This window comes from Berghia stephanieae, chromosome 11 (assembly GCF_034508935.2).
Source record: "Berghia stephanieae isolate SIO BIC M18660-M18661 chromosome 11, UCSD_Bste_1.3, whole genome shotgun sequence".
Taxonomy (NCBI): domain Eukaryota; kingdom Metazoa; phylum Mollusca; class Gastropoda; order Nudibranchia; family Aeolidiidae; genus Berghia; species Berghia stephanieae.
In genome coordinates this window covers 11,399,989-11,420,459 of record NC_088370.1, presented here as the reverse complement: position 1 = coordinate 11,420,459, position 20,471 = coordinate 11,399,989, and the positions used below count along the sequence as shown (strand labels likewise).

Genomic DNA, 20,471 nt, shown 5'->3' with positions numbered 1-20,471 from the left:
TCCTTATGGGCCTAGTTTAACATTGTTGTAATGGACAATATTTTGAGTCATTTTTTAAAAGATTTCCATTACAACAATGAGCCCATAAGTAATTGGGTTATCGGACCTCGGCTATGTGGTCTTGGGGTATAACACTCGCTTACGGATCAGAAGGTCCTGGAATCGACCCTCGCTCGGCGCAAAGGTGAGTACTTGGTCTCTCACCGTACTCAGGTGTAAACATGAGTACCTGGCCGTTAACAGCGTTGTCTCTGTCCCAAAAAAAATTTGTAATATCGCCCTTTGAGCACGTTTAGTGGATATTGCGCTATTTAAAAAAAGCTCAATTTTAGTTTTTATAAAGCTCGCTTTTGTTTTGGGATTTTATTTTTGTTTCATTATCTTTCGCTATGGAAAACTTTCACTTCGTTTGTTTACACAACACTGACACGTCATTCTACTCTTCAAATAAACGGAGTCACGACTTGTTGATGACAGGGAAAACCCAATTTTACGAACAGATCAATAACAACAACACAGGTAGGCTTGCTCTCACAGAGCGTGGAGACCCTTTTTTCCTCGAGAAAATCATTAGTTCATAAATATAGAATCCAGCGAGTTTTCGCTTTATCATTGTCCGAAATAAAGAACGAGTGACGCTCAGTTTAAGGCCATTTCAGAAAGTTCAATAAATAGGACGTAACTTGAACATGAAGTGCCTTAGCCTTAGTCTTAGTCTTAGTCATCTCATCATCATTCGTCAGGTGAGGTGGAATATGGAATAATTGAGACGAAGAGTCTAGCCTCTAGACTTTTCTCACCAGATAGCTAGCTAGGATTATTCACACTCTATTCATTTATTTTTCACCCTTTTCAAATCAAAGTTAATTAAAATACAATTTAGCATTATTTCAAACTTAATTCAAAGGGCTCCCCTTGTTTTTTATTCTAGATCACCAAGGCCAAGGCTCAAGAAAGATTTTTCATCTCTAAGAATAAGAAATCAACGCCAGCAGATTCTCATCAATCGACTTATTTTTAAGCTGCTTGCTTTAGATAATTTTCATTGTGATATTTGGTATTTTATCATATTGATTAACTTTAAGCTGCGGTTATTCAGAGTCGACTCTGAATAACTTTCTCCTGTTATTCAGAGTCGACTCTGAATAACTGTCTACGGTTATTCAGAGTCAGGGAGTCCACTCTGATTAACTGTAGACAGTTGACTCTGAATAACTGTAGACAGTTATTCAGAGTCGGGGAGTCGACTCTGAATAACTGTCTACAGTTATTCAGAGTCGGGGAGTCGACTCTGAATAACTGTAGACAGTTATAAGTGATGAACTTCCAGTTACCAACCACACGGTTTTTCTGTTTGTTTTTTTTCTTCCCTCCCACCTCTGTTTAACCCTACGGGAAAAAATCGTTTTACTTTTTCGTATTTTCTTGTCTCTTCTGTCATGGCAGTTTTTTGCATCCGTGATTTGCATTGCGGCCGCAAAATTTGCAATTTTTTGCAAATTGTCGAGATTTTTCAAAAAAAAATAAAATAAAATAAAAAAAAGAAATATTTAAAAAAATATAGTGGGGACCAGTGATGATAATCTTCCGCGGATTTCTGGGATTTTAGGATTTGTTCATAAATGTTCCGTTGTTTTTTGTCATGTCAAACATTTTCTGCTCAGTGGTAGTTCAGGGGGGAAAAAAACAATAATATGCCTTCTATCATTTTTTTACACCTCTGCTCAGTTGCATGAATTTTGGTGACACTCCTTTATTTATGACGTTAGTCTAGACACGCTGGCGCCAAATGTAAAAGGCAGCACAAGACACATGGTGGCCATGAATGAGAAGATGATCGAAAGAGAAGGGGATGGAGCAAATGGGTGTAAATATTTGTGTACTTTTTAGCTGTAACATGATAATACATTCATTTGACGATTTTATAAGGTTTATAAGCGTGTCTATTATTTTTTCTTCCTTTTTAAGTTTTGTTTTGTTTTTGTTTGATTGCTCTGAATTTGTTAATAGAATTCATTACAACTTGTGTCTAATTATAAAACAATTTTTAAAAAAATAAAAATCAATTCATTAATTCTCTCTCTCCTCTCTCTCTCTCTCTCTCTCTCTCTCTCTCTCTCTCTCTCTCTCTCAGCCACCCTTCTATCTTCATATTATGTTTATAGATATCATTTGGTAATAGAGAGATAATAAGTTAGGCTGATCGATTTAAGAAATGGTTGTTTATAAGCTAATTTAAAATTGCTTTGTTGATGGAATATGTTTTGCAATTGATTAAAGATTCTTATTTATAAGCGACTGAAGTTGAAAAATCGCCAAGTTTTAAGAAATTGGCACTAAAATTGCCAAAGTCACAAAATAACCGTAGTAAACTGGTATCAAATTGAAAGAAACTCATCTCGCAAGAACTCAACTCGATAATTCGATAGGCTACTCGGCTCTAAATATCTGTACACATGGTTATCCAGGGTCGACTCTGAATAACTGCCTACAGTTATCCAGAGTCGACTCTGAATAACTGCCTCCAGTTATCCAGAGTCGACTCTGAATAACCACTTCGTAACTTTAACAAACCAATTAATAATTAAGAATTGTAAATTAACTGTAACCCAAGAAATTCATTTTTTCACCTTATAAAATTGGCTGAGTGATTTCGGATGCTGGCTGAAGGGGGATGAGGTCGAGTGATATTGCATCGAACTTGTGGCCCAAAAGTTGCAGATTTGAGCGTTCCTTTTTGTGTACCCTTGCTTTTTGTTGTTTTTTTTTTTTTTTGGTCTCGGGCAAGATTTTTAATTATTATTATTTTGATTATCATTATTTGATGGTTGTCCTGTAGCTCTGACAGTGCTTGATAGATTGACAATTCAGAGCATTATAAAATGAGTAAAACTCACATTTTGTCCAATACAGCCGTTTCGACACTCGATGCGTCTCTTCAGTTCTGAAGAGACACATCAAGTGTCGAAATGGCCGTATTGGATTAAAAGTCGATCAACTCCAAATTTATGATTTAAGTGTTGTAGGACACAGAGATTTATATTTGGGCAGGGAGAGATATTTTCTGCAGTTAATATGTTATATAATTCACTCAGTTATCGTAGAATTCATTGGGAAAATGATTTATTTAGATTTAAAGAAATTATTATGTATCCAAAAAAATGAGAGGAACCACTACTTGGTAACTCAATGCAAGTACTCTCTTTTCATTGACATGTTCGCTAACTTGAATGAAGGTTGGCAAACAACCCACATGCTAAAAATGATTGCGTCTGATTTCGATGAGATATGACTAAACAAATTTGATTTATTTGATAATCTCATCACCATGTCTAATCAATCTAATACACGCAAACCATCTTCATGTCAATTGTAAACACCATGCAAAATTTGGTGATGATTGGTCCTGTGGTTTGGGAGCCTTCGTGTTACTAAAAATCCAATTTGCCAAATATATAATAAGATATAGATTAGCCTTGCCTATTTCAACGGCATAGGAGAGTCCTGTTGACATGAGGTGTTTGTTTGCTTGATTATCTGTATTTCTTATCGGAATACCTCCCTCTGGGATGCCTAGGTTTTTTGCGTAAACTTATTTATTTATTTATTAATCTATCTTTTGACGCAATATATTAGTATTGATGGAAATAGTGATTGGAATTACAGGAACCTCAAAAATACAAAGCTGCCACTCACACTGTGTATTTTTTATAGGTATAAAATTATGAAATCTTAGCAGTGTGAATATCTGTTTGTGTGTACGTGTTTGTGTTTTGTTTTGTTTTTGTATTTTTTAACTCAATGTTAACATTTTCTATGCTTCTAGTTCAACAAAAATTTCCACGATGAGTGATCTACGAGTGCGACAGTCATCTGGTCACCCCAACTCATCCCCTGGTGAAGGTGCAAATAACGGAGGTGAACAATTTATTGGAGGCGGATTTTATTCATCATCATCAGAAGCTGTGATGGATGGGTTAGGTCAACGAACTAACATAGACATGGATGAAGATAGAGAAACTCTTCTTGGAGGGAAATTTGTAAACGATATTGTTGATGAAGCCAACGATAGTATTGGTAGAGAAGAAGACGGAGTCTTGCTGGATAGTCCTAAAGTGAGAGTGATTCGTGTCTTTGGCAGGAGCATCAATGTGGTTGTGGCTGTCACTCATTTCAACGTTTTCCTCTATGCAAGCTGTTTCTGGATTCAGAATGCTGTTTTCCCGGTGGGTCTTAAATTTATGCTATTTATGGAGTTTATGTAGTATCTATCTTGATATTCCTATCACCTCCCTTGTCAAAAATTTATCATAATTATTTCAAAATATAGAATCCCAGTAACCCAGTGATAGCATGGTGGCCTCACAAGGAAATGGACGAGTATCAATCTCGGGTGTAGTCAAGATATTTTCTACCCTTCTATCCACCCAGCAGTTCAGCTAAATCTGGTGGCAAGTCCTTTGCAATAGAGTAGCATTTTATCCAAAGGGTAGCAAGCAACTGTGACTGTCCATTTTACTCTGAATAAACTCCGACTCCATGGGATTTATATGACTCTGAAAGACTACAATACTACAAATTAAAACATATAGATAGTCTTGATAACTCAATTGTCAGTAACACTTGTAATGAACTTATTAAAGGAAAATAACTTCCAATGTTTAAGCATAAATTAATACCTGGATTATTTCCCTTCAATTACTTCATTACATCCCTCACTCCTTGTAAACACTATTATAATTTTAAAACTTTATTACAAAAATGGATTGCTTGTAAATCCAGATAGAGCTATTGTGAATTTTATCTGATAGGGTAAGTGTGTCTGTTAGATGTGAATGAAAGTATTGTGCAATAGACGAGCATCTTTACCAAGGTTACCTGGTACTGTGCAATTCTATCTATTTGTTTCTTGCTTCAAAACTAACTCTTCAATACTAAATTTATATTTTGAGACTATTACAACAGTGAGTTGTATACAGTGCAGCACGAAAATCTCGAACATGGAACTCTCGAAATCATGGAAATCTCAAACATGTGTAAATTCCCCATTCTAACCCCTCTATTTTCATTGTACTGGCAACATGAAAATCTCGAACATTATCGAAGGCTTACACGAAGAAAATCTCGAACAAAATGGACCCTGACTTTCGCATTTGTTGATAAAATTCTTTTGCCTTATTTTTGTATTAATCGGAAACGATAACTGCCATCGCTCTCTATGTGGCCTTAAATTTTTTTGTTAATGTGCTGTGTGTGTGTGTATAGGAGAAAGGGGGGCTCATTCCGGGGATATTTTATCAAGTCTTCCCTTTAAATCAGCGCAGAATCCACTGAACATGCTCAAAGCACTTTACAAAGAGTCCCTGGCCGATAGCAACACGAACATATAGGACGAATCATGACACATGTTAGGCAGTATTACAATTTTTTTCTGACAGAAACAAAGCTGTAAACATGCTCATTTTATACCTGAGGATGGTAAGAGAGGATGGGTAAAGAGCCTTTTCCAAGGACTCAACTATGCAGCGCTCAGAGTGGGCTCGAACCCAGGACCCTCTGATCCGAAGGCTAGTGTCATACCACAAGACTACATTGCCAAATTTTCCTCTCAGAGATGAATAAAGAGGAATTGTTTGTTTTGTTTGTTTTTTAATTTTCTTATTTTTTTCCATTTTCAGTATCTTTCAAAGCAGCTTGGGGCAGACCCTGTCACATTTGGTTATTTACAGACGACATTTGCCTTTGTTCAACTTGCTGGAGGTCCTCTGTTTGGTCGGTTCGGCGATATCTTTGGGAGTCGTTTGGCAATGACCATGGCTTTTATTGCATCTGCCTCATCCTACTTTTTCTTGTACATAGCAACATCCATTCCTCTTCTATTTTTGTCTCGATTACCATCTCTTTTTATGCATGCTATGCAGGGTAAGTATTTATTTTTGACAAATTTTGTTCGATTTCCATTCATGTTGAACTTGACACAGTAAAAAAAAATACCCTAAAAAATAGAGTTTTAGTCTAAATTTGATTAATTGAAAATTAGACTAAAATGCTAATGATTACACAAAAATGAACTCTTTCAGGGCTGAGGCTATATTCGCATTTCCATCACAAAATGGCTGACACCTGATTGAGGCAGCATGAGAATGACAAGCTAAGGCAGAGCGACATATTCGAATTCGACGCAGTCTCAATTAAAATACCCCCTAGGGCCAATTGAATGTTCTGAGGAAAGAAATGATACCATTGGTTCAATTTATAGTAGGATTGGATTACATTATTGTATTTGCCTTTCAAGACCGGCCGTACTGTGCGGCCATTGGCCAGTAGAACAGATTCTGCTCTGATCGCACAGTGCGGCCAATGGCGCTGAAAGAGTTAAGATCCTCTTTTCAACTGTCGCATGGAGAATTGTGCATGATGAGCTATTTTTTTTTCAGAAAAATATATAGAAATAAACCTGGATGTCTTGAAATCTGACTAGGCCTGGCCCTCTTACCTCCTATCTAATGATCACAGATGACCTCACAAATATTTATTATGACTATCTAATATGTATATATATATTTATATATATATATATTTCGGGTTTACTTGAAAATGATCAAAGGCCAAAACATTGTTTGTTTTGTGTTGTTCCCTTAATTATGAGTCAAATTTACTCCCTTTATCATTCTCTCCATTTTATTGACTCATTTTGGCACCTCTAGTTTTTGGTTTTACACCTCACAAACCCATGCTGCAAAGCCCCGCCACCTTTTTTCTCTAATAGAGTGGTGACATTATACTGTAGCATTAAACGCCGCCCACTCTCGATTTTTTAACCAGTCATTATTTCACCTATGATGAAATTTAATCATCAGATTTTGTTTGATTGATATCTTGAATTTTCCATTTTTTGAGGTCGAAAATTCGTTGTGATTAACCGAATTTGTTGCAATTAACCAGTGACTTTAATATAGAATTCATTCCATTTCTTGTGAAATTTTGCGATTATCCAGAGTGGACTGTATATATGATCAATATTTTAAATAACCAAACATATTCCTCAATAAAAACTTATTTATTTCCAGGGGGTCAGATGATAGTGACAGACGTGTGTGATACAAAGGAACGTGCCAATGCGCTTGCCAAACTAGGTCTCTCCTATGGGCTGGGAATGGTGGTGGGGACGCTGACTGGAGGGTTGATAGCCAAGCTTTTCAAGTGAGTGGGAAAAATGAGAGATCCGTTTTTTGTCCACTTACTACTGTCATTTGGTTAATAATGTGATGAAAGCAGTTCTTAATAGTGGTATGATGATGATAATGTGCGGCTATGTGGTCTTGCGGTATGACACTTGGTTTCGGATCGAAAGGTCCTGGGTTTGAGCCTCACTCGGCGCATAGTTGAGTCCTTGGAAAAGGCTCTTTACTCACATTCTCTCACCGTACTCAGGTGTAAAATGTGTACCTGGCCGTTAACAGCGTTGTCTCTGTCCGAAAAATAATTGTAATATCGCCTAACAGGCGTCATGTCTCGTCCTACATGTTAAGTGTTGCGGTTGGCCAGGGACCCCTTGTAAAGCGCTTTGAGGACGTTTAGTGGATATTGCGCTATATCAAAGCTCAATTATTTTATTATTTTTATTTTAACATAATATTGATGATGCTAATAATAACAAAAATGATGATAATAATAATAATAATAGTAATAATGACTTGACTTACTGACGTAAGTGTTTGACTTCCTAATAATCTGACTGGGATGCCTCAGCTGCCTCTCTAATCATACGTGTCATTTCCTTCCACAGTTCACGGTCTTTAGATGTGGTTGCTAATTTCATAAGATCTTTCTATGGTTTTAAGTCTTGGTTTATTTTGGAAGCATTTTACATCTCTATTCAGGGCAGTGTGAATTGACGTGGGTGGTCTGCCTATGTATTTTTAGAGTTCAGATGGGGTGAAAAATGTATTCATGGCTTTATTAGCTGGTATATTTTTATCTTTTCTGAATATATGCCCAAAAAGCCGCCATCTTGCCTCCAGGATTTGAATGGATAAGGGTCTTTCATTGCATTTTTCATACAGTGTTTTATTGCTTATTTTTGTGGGGAATCGTATGTTCAGGACTCTTTTATTTGTTTTCTATGGAATCTGTCTAATCTTTGCTCTTCGTTTCCTGTCAGTGCCCATGTTCCGCAGTTATATATATATATATATATATATATATATATATATATTATATATATATATATATATATATATATAATAATAATAATAATAATAATAATAGATCTTTATTGTCCATAAATATGGCAATTTGTCATTTAGTTACACTTGTTATAATGTTAAACGATAACTAAGATTGAACAGATATTTCACTCCTATTTTTTCTCTCTCTCTCTCTCTCTCTCTCTCTCTCTCTCTCTCTCTCTCTCTCTCTCTTCTCTCACTCTCTTTTTTTCACACGTGCGATATACACAACATAAACATATTCATTTCGTTTTCAATTTGTTACGATTGTGGCAATTCGACACCAAAAATTATCATCATTATCAATTGGTCAGTTAATCTTACATTAAATAAATTAATCAGTTAATCAGTCAACGAATCAATCCTTGGTTTTTCTGTACCATATGAAATATTCAAAATTTTTATTGCTGATATATATATATAAGCACTGGTTTTACAAGGGTTGTGTATAATTTGAATTTAGGATTTATTTTAATTTTATCTTTTCTAATCCATATATTTAATAATTTATTTAGTCCAACCGTCGATACAATTTTTCTTCTTTCTACGTCTTCCTTGTCTCCAATTAGTGATTCTACTTTTTTTTTCATGGCTCTCCATTCATCTTTCTTCCTTAACAGTAATGCTGCATCTGTTTTGTCACTATTAACATACAGTTGGTGTTTTTGTAAAGCTTCTGGGATGTCTTTTACATTGACTTGTTTGAGGCCAATAAAGTCAGTGTCATCAGCATATGCATAGTAATGATAATAATAGAAATATTGATGATAATAATAATAATAATAACAAAATAATTACAAAATTAATATTAATAATTCCTAATCATAATAGTACTAATGATAATATTAATAATAATAATAATAAAATGATGATGATTATAATAATAATCATCATCATCATCATCATCATCGTCATCTTGATAATAATAATAATTTTACAGTATAAAACACTTCAGTCACTTCCCCCAACAAAAGCATGACACCAAATTCAGAGTTCATGATTCTGACTGATCACTTGTTTTTTTCTGGAGCTTTGATCCTCGGTTGTGGAAACTCATTTTTATTTTGTTTTTCTGAGGACTTTTTGTTGTCTAGAACGTTTATTTATGCTTTTTATTTCAATGTTACATTGATTAACCATCTTTTCAGATGTCAAAGTGAAGTACTGTGTTAAAGTATTCCTTCACAGCCATTCGGTCCAGGGAGCCGGAGTTTATCCCGGTTTCTATATCGTGAAACTGACAATAGCAATTGCTTGTTATCCTTTGGACTCAGTTACCCATTCACTGCATCTGGGAGCATCCGGGATCGATCTCAGTCCCTTTGCGTGAGAAGCGAGTGCTCTACCAACTGAGCTATCGGGACCTCCATAAGAAGCACTGTGTTATGTTTTATATAATCATTTGAATAATGGAAAATAACATTTTTGAACAAAATTAAATGCTGCTGTTGTACTTTGTATCCCTGCAGCCTGGAGACAGCTGCTCTGATCGCCTGTCTTGGTTCACTACTCAGCGCTGTCCTTATTTACACCAACATTCCACCCAAGGTCAAAAGGGTAAAGGTCAATAAAGGTGAGGTGTCGGCTTATTCCTGATTTATATTCTAATTCTAATTTATTTTGTGAATATTTTCACGACAAAACATGTCCTATGTCGTAATTGTTGAGGAAGGAAGCATCTTTCTCGCCATAAAACATTAGTTCATAGCTGTAACACTATTTATATAACTATAACCTGCTGTACAAGTGGCTTATAGAGCTAATAACAGTGTCATCTATAGACCATTTTTATGAGGGAATGAGAAAGATAGACATGATCGTGGGTTGTTTGTTTGGGGGTTTTTTCTTTGAATGATGATTTCTTAAAAGGTTAAAATTGTCCTATTTTGATTTCCCATCAGTTAGTAGAGAGCACAAATGTGTCAGTGCATGACATAATCAGTCGGAAAGTGAAAATTTTGGATTTACATCTTTTTATTTTTAAAAAAAAATTATTTTCTGAAAAAATATGCTCCCCAGAGCATTTTAATCTTTATTTGAAGTAAATCGGGTGATTTTTAAAAATTTTATGAAGTTATGGTCAGATGTATGGGAAAGGTGTCCAGCAACTTTTCTCAAATTTAATACCTTTTTAACTTGACAAAAATAGAAGTGAAATTAAGCTTTGATATCTCCAGAAGATGTACAAAAAGTGTTGATTTAATCATTTATGACAAGAACTTATTTTTGATAAAAATTGACCTTCTAACTAAACTTGGCAATCTCTCAATTCAAACCTTTTCACCATCTGACTGATTATGTCATTCACTGTAACATATCTTACTAACGAATGGACCAGTATCAATCCCAGATGTAGTTGAGATATTTTTCAGAATCTCTCCCTCCCTTTTTCCCCCTGTCAACAGAGTCTTTGCAATAGACCAATATCCTATCTAAAGGGTAGTAGTAAATTGCTGTTTAATGCTCCAGAAACCAGGATAAACGCAAGGCTCCGTGGGTGCCCTGGCTCGAAGAGAATACACCACTACATGCCAATGCTTGGTGCACTACTTAAGTTTTGAAGTGCAGTCAACTATGCGCCGAGCGAGGCTCGAACCCATGACCTTCGTATATGAAAGCGAGTGTCATACCGCAAGACCGCATAGCCGCACAGGATGGCAAGGGTCGGGATTGGTGGAAAGTTGAGGAAACGAGGATGATAGAATTTAACCATTGCATTGTTCCAACTCAACTTTTGTTCTGAATTAAATGGTAGAGGAGGGCGAAGGATGGTATAGTGGGGGGGGGGGGAGTTATAGTGATTGAAGTCACAGTCACGTCATCAGATTTAATTACTTTTACTTAGGAAGATAACTCAAATATGTTCTGTCCGTTTTTTTTATTTCCTTTCGTCTTCAGTGTTGCTTCCATTCAAATACAGTATGCATGGATTTTTTTTTTTTTAATTGAGCTTTTATATAATGCAATATCCACTAAATGTGCTCAAAGCGCTTTACAAGTGGTCCCTGACCAACAGCAACACGTAACATGTAGAATGAGACATGACGCCTGTTAGGCGACATTACAACTTTTGCCGACATAAACAACTCTGTTAACGGCAGGTACTCATTTTACACCTGAGTACTGTGAGAAAATGTGAGTAAAGAGCCTTTTCCAAGGACTCAACCATGCGCTGAGCGAGGCTCGAACCCATGACCTTCAGATCCGAAAGAAAGTGTCATACCACAAGACCACATAGCCGCACGGGATATAACAGGACTCGGCTACTACAGGAATTTCTGATAGTCCCGCTATTCCCATTGTATCCAAGTTCCACTGTATATATGGGATTGGAGTATCACTGTGTTTTACTTAATGTATTGCAATATCCTTTTCTTATTTTTGTATTTGTTTTTAGATCAGAATCAAGACAGTGTGTTCAGCATATCAAAAATCCTCAATCTCCTCAAAGCCCCTGGTGCTTTCTTTCTCATGTCCATCAAAATTGGAACAGGTTTGTTTAATAATAATAATGCTGAAAACTTATATAGTGCTATACTCCGAGACATCAAACTCTTAAATTACAAATTCTTCGGCTGAAACATACTCATTCACACACACAAGCACACATACACACACACAACACAACACAAACAAGACACCTATCTTGCTTCTCATATCATCTACTAAAATCGAAACAGATATGTTTTAAGCACGTATTTTTAAACAAAGGTTCTTTAAAAGCTCAATTTTTTAAATTTTTAAAAAATTTTCTCTCTCTTTTATTTCATCCCCAGGTATTCCCATCGGTATTTTCCAAAGTATGTTTAGCATCGTGGCTTTGGAGACATTTAAGTTGTCAGCTGATAAAAATAGTTACATGATGTCATATATCGGTGTCCTGTCTATGGTGAGATTTGAATTTGCATAATGTTAAAAAAAATTGTTTAGGGTCAATATCCCTATGGCTATGTTTACTGCTGTATGTATAAGATGAAGATAAAACTAAACTGGCAAAGTAACGACAAGCATTGGATGTCTCTCAGGAATTGAGGTAAAAAAAAACAAAGAACAACTTTTCATTATGTGTTTTGTATTGTTGTTTCTGTTGTCATTGGGGGATCCAATAGCTCAGTGGGTAGAGCACTCGCTTCACAAGCAAAGAAACGAAGATCGATCCCGGGTGCAGTCGCGATTTTTTCTGACACCCCCCCTCCCCCCAAACATGCCACCCAGCAGTGATTGGGTAGCTGAGTCTTGTCATATCTGACAGACAAAAAGTACTTTACGATAAGCTAGCGTCCTGTCCAAAGGGTAGCAAGCAATTGCTATTGTCCATATCATGCTATTGAAATTGGGATAAACTCCAGCTCCATGGGCCTAATTTCTCTGAAGGACTACTCTCTTGTTATTGTTGATGTTGTTGTTCTCCCTTCTCCTACTCCCATCATTCCCCCTCTTTTTTTTTCTTTGTCTGCTTCTTCTTCTTCTTCTTCTTCTTCTTCTTCTTGTACATTATTATTATTATCATTATTTTTATTATTGTTAGTATTATTCTCATATTGTGATTGTAATTATTATTATTACTATTATTATTATCATCATCATCATCATCATCATCATTACCATCTTCATAATGGCTCATGTAATTCTATTTATATCCAACCCCACACAGCTGGTACAAGGGTTTGCCGTCAGCGCCGCCACCAAGAGGTTCTCTGACCTCATCATCCTGGCTGGATCAGCCTCCCTATTGGCCGTGTCGTATTTTGCTCTGGTAAGCTTTGATTCTTTCTCACACCTTTTTTAATAAGACAGTCCTGTGCTCACCTTTAGATTGACCCTTTCAAGTTCATTTGGGTTTGGATAGAAAGATAAAGGGAATAAATGTGATTCATAAATAAGGGAACAGCACAAAACAAACAACGTTTCTGCCTTTGGCCTTTTTCAAGCAAGCACGATATATATATATATATATATATATTAGGTTGTCATAATAATATAGGTGAAAATGTGTGTGTGCGTGCAAGAGAGAGAGAGAGCGCTCAAAAATGAGATGAAGTAATGAGATCAAAACTATATTTATCTCAAGACTAAGGTAGGGGAACGGGGGAGGGGAAAAGGATTAATGTTGTTGTTGTTGTTTCTTGCAAAACTTTTTCCCTACCCCTTGCAGTCATTGGTAACGAGTATATGGCAAATGTGCCTGGTGTTCTTGCCCCTGGTGACAGGCCTAACATTCCAAACAGTTATCACCACTTCAGCTCTCACGAACACAGTACCCAATACTGATACAGGTAGGTATTATAACTGTAACTTAGGACTTTGTTATTATTATCATAATCATAATACATTGAGAGGATTTCAAAATATTAAGTACGGTACCGTGGTCACCGCCATGATCCATCTCTCGGGTGATAACTGTATTGATGCCTTGCATTTAGGTAAAATACTCACAACATCCACCAACACGCAAAACTATGTGTGTAACCTTTACGGTTTATAGTCCTGATTAATAGAATATAGTGAGAGCGAATGAGTAACAGGCTGTATACAGCAACAATAACAAAGAGCTGAGTGATGTCAACTTCATTCCTTTTATTGGGTTATAAGCCAGAGTGGGACATTAGGCAAATACACTTCAGGGTCCCTGTGGCCTTCTTAAATTCAAGGACTCCTTGAAAACTCCTTTGGATTTTGATTTTAGGGAGAGAAAAACTCTTTGGAAACTCCTTGAATTTTGCTAGACTGTTAAAAAAAATTGTACGTCCCAAAAAAATACAACTGAAATGCTAGACTGTTTAAAAAGTCGGCGGAGTATGACTTACTTACTTACTTATCCGAACCAGCGACCACCTGAGCTCTAGCCCTTCGGTCTTGTGCCATGACGTAGAAGTTAGATGTCTTTTGTAGTTGTTCCAGGTGACTATAAAGTGTGTTACTGATGCTTGGATTTGGTGGGAGGAATGTGCATCTCAGGTCTTCAAGAGGTTGACATTCAAGCAAGTGGTGTGTTACTGTTTCATTGGGGTGTTGACATAGGGGGCAGGAAGGGGATGTGTCTTTTGTAATTTTGCTTAAATGGTTGTTGAGCGGTATGTGTTGTGTTCTTAGTTGAAAGATGATGCTTTGCTGGTGTCTTCTGAGCTTATTTAGGCCTCACTGCGACACCTCACTTCTTCGGAGTACGACAAAAATACATCCGAATTGCTAGACTACAACTGAAACCACAACATTATTAGCACAACGACAGTCACATCATCTTCACTACCTTTCTTAATATAAACACATCATAATCATCACTATCATCACTCCTACAACCGCCACCAAATCATTATCACTACCAACACCACCACAACCACCACCATATGGGCATCTCTGCCAATTATACTGCAACACCACAAAACCATCATCATCCGTTCTACCACCACCATATCATCGTCTCTACCACCACCACCACCACCACAACATCAATACCATCAATACCACCCTAGTGTGACCACTATCACGACTTTCATCATCACTACCACAACAACTGCAACCACCATCACCACATCAGCATGAGAACGACCACCAACAATCATCAATCCTACCATCACTACCACCATGTCATCAACACTACCACCATGTCATCAACACTACCACCATGTCATCAACACTACCACCATGTCATCAACACTACCACCATGTCATCAACACTACCACCAGTCATCAACACTACCACCATGTCATCAACACTACCACCATGTCATCAACACTACCACCATGTCATCAACACTACCACCATGTCATCAACACTACCACCACAAACAAGTTGTCAAAAATTTATTTTAACTTCCCGGGACAAGTCCCTGCCTTGGGCAGAACAAATTTGTGTGTCCTTGTAAAAGGCTCTTTAAATAAATAATAATAAATAAATAAATTCCCTTTATTCATCCCCAAGGGGAAATTTGTCTTTAGGGTCTATTCCAAGGGAAGACTGGAAAAGCGACTTTCATCATCACTACCACAACAACTGCAACCACCATCACCACATCAGCATGAGAACGACCACCAACAATCATCAATCCTACCATCACTACCACCATGTCATCAACACTACCACCATGTCATCAACACTACCACCATGTCATCAACACTACCACCATGTCATCAACACTACCACCATGTCATCAACACACCACCATGTCATCAACACTACCACCATGTCATCAACACTACCACCATGTCATCAACACTACCACTATGTCATCAACACTACCACCATGTCATCAACACTACCACCACCACGAACAAGTTGTCAAAAATTTATTTTAATTTCCCGGGACAAGTCCCTGCCTTGGGCAGAACAAATTTGTGTGTCCTTGTAAAAGGCTCTTTAAATAAATAATAATAAATAAATAAATTCCCTTTATTCATCCCCAAGGGGAAATTTGTCTTTAGGGTCTATTCCAAGGGAAGACTGGAAAAGCCCAGTCGTTAGCCGCAGTGCAACGCTGCAAAGTGAGCTAGGGCGAGGTGACTTGCTCAAGGCCACACAAACGAGGCGGGTAGTCGAACTCAGTACCTTTTGGGTACGAAGCAGAGACCGTACCACTGAGCCGCGTTGCTCCCATTTTGTCCTATACATGAGTGTAGAACTGTTACCTGCTTGATGATAGCATTGTCTTTGTAGAAAATGAAATCTAACAGTGCCTTAACATTTTATTACCTAAATAATGATCAGGCTGCATATAAAAAGTTATATTCTGAGTTTTTTTGACATACGCATGTTTTACATGTAGCGACTTTTCCAAGCTTCCCAACTACTGAGCACATAGAAAATAATAAGTGCAAAATCCTCTTTTGATATAATGCAAACCTTATTCAAATATTCTTTAAAAATTAATTTCACTTTTTATTTTCCTATAATTTTATATTTCCTTATAATATCGCAATCTCTATTTCAGGTGCTATGTTGGGTCTGAGCATGGCAGTCAACTCGATGATTCGTAGTGTGTCGCCTACCATCGGGGGTTACATGCTGAGTTCCCTGGGGTTCCCTTCTTTTGGGTACCTAGGATTTGTCACGAGCTCAATCGTCACAGTGGTTCTTCTTATAAAGTTACAACGGGAGAAACAGTGATTGATTGTTTTCTTTTGCTTTCTAAATAAATGTTTATTATACTTCATTAAATTCTTATGACACGGGGATAAGTTAATACAGTTCATGCCACCTTAAAGCACGGTGATCAGGAGAAGGATTAGGCGTGCTTAATGAATGCCGAAGCGTGCTTGAGTTCGAAGTAGACATGGACCAAAGATTTCTGTGAAATAAATTTCATGAGTTATTTCCCTTTGTTAGTTAGTCGTGATCGTGCCACACCGCGCAATGTTGCTGCATAGCCCGTTGTAGTGGTATATCTAGTCTATGTTTGTTTTCAATTTTTGTTTTGTTTTCTTTAATTTTATTTTTATTTTCATAATTCATGATAGTAAAAATTGAATAAAAACACTCAATTTGAAAAAAAAAAACAAAAAAAACATGGAGTAATTTGTCATAGGGGAGAGAATCCTGATTTTTGCATCAATTAGAATTAAGTAATGCTTGTTTTCAAATTCTGCAAAATCCAGATGAAGTCTTTCTCGTGGCTTTGAAGGGAATGTCCATGTTAAGACGGGTATTTCGTTGGAATATTTTTCACCATAGAGCAAATTTTGCAGTTTGAATCATTTTCCTCTGTGTCTTTATCAATATTTGGCCAGTAGATAGTAGATGTAACTTCTTAGCCAATGCTTTTGATATTCCATGGTGACCCTCATGTAATTCCATCAGCATCCTGATTTCTGAATTTCTCTGGAATTATAACTCTCAGTCCCCAATGTAAAACATTGGAATCCAAGGTTATTTCTTCTTTTCATTGAAAAAAAAGCTTCAATCTTTCATTGTTGATTTTGTTAGGCCAACCATCCAGTGTGAAATGCAGAACGTTCAACAATATCAAGTCCTTTCAGGTTGTAGTCAAAGGAAACCAATTCTTCATCTTGTTTTGTTTCTCACTGAGGTAATCAAGAAAGCATATCTGAATTACAGTGCAATTGTTTTTCTAAACTGAATTTCATATTGGTAAGCACTGAGTTCCATTGACCATCTCTGCATTCTTGCTGCCACCATTGCTGACATGCTATTTTTTGGTCCAAATATTTTCACCAGAGGCTTGTGGTCAGTGACAAGTGCAAAATGTCTGCCATATTGGTGAAATTTGCATACGCCAAATATGATGCATGGCAGTTAGTTGACAACAATCAGAATCAGATACAGTCTTTTAACAAAGCGTGCCTGAAGCCGAAGTTACATTGCTTAAAGGCATGTAGTGTGTGTAGCGAGTGTGTGTAGCGAAAATTCGGTAGGAGCATTTAGCGTGCCCGAGTCCAAAACGTGTTTAAAGATGGCATGGTCTGTCGTGTGACTAAGGGGACTTTGTTACCAAAAAAAAAACCTGTGATATTGGATATGCGTCTTATTCCTATTCATAGATGCTCAATATATTTGTCACTGCTTATAACTTTTCAAGCTGTATATTTTTAATCCATAACCTTCTTCAGCAGACAAAACTGTAATATAATACAAAGGGTGGTCTTGAAAGCTCAAAGAGAAGAATGCTCGCCCCATAAGCAAACTGACAGGTTTTCAAACCCACGAGAGATGATGTTTTTGTTTTTTTCAAACTCCTCTGTCCAATTATTGGCTGCTGGAATGGTATAAGTATAAGACCTGGTTAAGTATTCATTTATTATAGTCCTGCGTCTTATGCAAACGATAGCAAGTAATCGTTAGAGTACATTGACAGTACTGTACATCAAAGGGTACTTTTTAAAAAAACAGTTTGTCACACTTGTGACTAAAAATTCAGATATATCTGACAGCCCAGTAGGTAGAGAGAGCATTCACTTCAAAGTAAGTGAAAAGACAAGGATTGATCTCTTTTTTTTATTGGTTTTTACTACTCTTTTATCCATCCATCAGTGCTTGGGTAGCTGGGTCTGTAAAATTTGGTTGAAATGCTTTGCAGTTTTATTTACGGGTGACAAGTAATCGTTGCACTCTGTTGAAAACTATCAAAACTGGGATAGACTCCAGCTTCATGGAGCTCAAGACTCCAAAAGAACTACTGACCTCTTTTTTTATATATAATTTTTATAGATGGCTATTATCTGGTTGTCATTTCAAATTTCATTGAATATTTTGTTAATTGGTTAATTCAGTAAAATGTAATGATGTGGGACTTATTGATTAATGTAGGTGTTCTTTTAATGTTTATTGTTTATTGAATCAACGTGGTTGATATGAAGAAATGGTATATAAGTAACATTTCAATAGTCCTATTGTCCTTCCGCCCATTTCCCAGATATAATAACAATGGAAGTGGGAGCAATAAGAGAAGCATTGCATTGTAATCAGGGAAGCTGACACAATTTTAGCTATTTTCCTTGAGCTAAATTCCCCCCGTCGCCGATTTGTTCACTTGGTTTGTACAATTCTAGCGATTTATGGTGATTTATTGTGATATTCCTGTTCTGTTTGAAATGCCGAGAATAAGGCAACTCGCAAGACTACAAAGGACGACTGTTAAAGAAGAAGAAGAAAAAAATGACCTTTTTATGAGTATTCGTTCTTATCATTGATATTTTGTGCCTTTTGTTATTTTGTTTGTTTTGTGGGGTCCCATATTTTTAGTTGTCAATGCCTTTAGAATTCTGAAGACTTTTGAAATAATAAAAGTGAAACCTCGTTATACAAGAACGTTTGGGGAATTGGAATATCTAGTGACATTATATTGCCAGGTGTTACAATGTGTCCGACTCCGACACATTTTGACATGGAACACAATAACTGTTTGGAGAATTAAAATAGCAAATACGATAAGGTAAAATAGGTTCCAATGATAATGACAGTGCATTTGTTTTATTAGCATTTCGGACATAAAACTCTTTATCAGCAGAAAGAACAAATTTTAGGAAGTATATATATATAGATAGTATGCACTTGGCTAATAAGCTCACAACATTGCCATCCGTAAGTATAGTATAAAGGATCAACCCACAAAATTATGTGTAACCATGAACGTTCATAGTCCGATTAATACAGTTTAGTGAGAATTACTCATAAACGCGGATGGCAAAAAACAATAACAAAGACCTGAGTGACGTCAACTTCGAACTATCTATACAAAAAGTATTGTCATGCATACTAGTGAAAACAATGACTTAAATATTACAAAAAAGAGGTAGAAAAAAACGTGATATTTTAGACAGAAGGTTGGGGGGGGGGGGAGCATTTTGTTGTGGATTGCTTAGATATTCAGGAAGAATGAAAATGAAAGAAGAATTGACAAGATCTACCTGCTTACGTTGGGCAGAGATCAGGTTGTAAGATTGACATGGAAAAGTTTGATCTGTTCGTCAAGCTGTGATATGTACAATTTATGCAATAGTTAATTAATTACAATTTTCTTAAATTTAAACCTACTAAATTGCTTTTTAAATGTTTTGTTTTTTGGGTTGGTTTTTTTTTTTTTTTTTGGTTGACGTTACACTGAATAATTTGTTTTCATTATTTTGATATGTATAGAATATACTCTACATTGCTTTGAAGGATGAGAGAATGATAAAGTCTAAGATGATTTTACTTTCAAAAGAATTCCACTCCGGCAAAACGTTGAGGGCAAGTGAGATTACCACTTGTCAGAGGTTTAGATGTACACAGTCTTTCGTTTGAGCCAGGACTTTACGATTGTCTCATTCATTTCCTATTACTATTATATTGCTGATGTTCTCAATAACTGTAGGAACACCGCAACATAGACGGATATCATGATAGTTTTGAAATTTGTTTTCAACCAGATAGAGTAAGACGGAAACTTGTGCTAGCTTACTCAGACCTAAAGTGATATTTAATCTTATCATAATAAGGGTAGAAATCGTGCAAATTCTGGTTAATACAGATATTTTTTCATTGAAATCCAATTGTTTTCATTATATTGATATTTTGTTTGTTGTCTGCAGAAGGTTTACTTTCTGTGTTGATTCCAGACTACTCCACCTCGACGAAACCCACAAGAACAGGATTATATCATACTAAGTTAGGTCTATAAGCAATGCTATAAGAATAAGTATAAAAGCTCTTGATCAAACTACCAAATTTACCAATGACGGCACACTCATTATCAAATCTCCACTCATCGTTTCCCATGAAAATGGATATACACACAACTACTTCAG

At 36.4% G+C, this 20,471-nt stretch overlaps 1 protein-coding gene across 2 annotated transcripts; it reads left to right on the top strand.

The window, feature by feature from the left end:
- Positions 1–453: 453 nt before the first annotated feature.
- LOC144957065 (solute carrier family 22 member 18-like) lies at positions 454–20,211 on the top strand. Of its 2 annotated transcripts, XM_078888031.1 has the most exons (12): positions 454–519; positions 932–1,057; positions 3,827–4,226; positions 5,679–5,922; positions 7,071–7,203; positions 9,701–9,804; positions 11,629–11,724; positions 12,008–12,120; positions 12,886–12,987; positions 13,387–13,507; positions 16,160–17,741; positions 18,283–19,474. In XM_078888031.1, the coding sequence occupies exons 3-11, from the start codon at positions 3,846–3,848 to the stop codon at positions 16,333–16,335; spliced, it is 1,470 nt and encodes a 489-aa protein (XP_078744157.1). In that variant the 5' UTR covers positions 454–519; positions 932–1,057; positions 3,827–3,845; the 3' UTR covers positions 16,336–17,741; positions 18,283–19,474. The 2 variants fall into 2 exon arrangements, with proteins under 2 accessions (XP_078744157.1, XP_078744156.1); XM_078888030.1 differs by lacking the exon at positions 932–1,057 and having other exon boundaries at positions 513–743; positions 18,283–20,211.
- Positions 20,212–20,471: the final 260 nt, after the last annotated feature.

Excerpts from the sequence above, each read along its gene's own strand:
- LOC144957065 (XM_078888030.1), top strand. The coding sequence starts at position 3,846 with ATGAGTGATCTACGAGTGCGACAGTCATCTGGTCACCCCAACTCATCC. Across the intron at positions 4,227-5,678 it reads TTCAGAATGCTGTTTTCCCG|TATCTTTCAAAGCAGCTTGG; the intron begins GTGGGTCTTAAA and ends TTCCATTTTCAG. Across the intron at positions 5,923-7,070 it reads TTTTATGCATGCTATGCAGG|GGGGTCAGATGATAGTGACA; the intron begins GTAAGTATTTAT and ends ATTTATTTCCAG.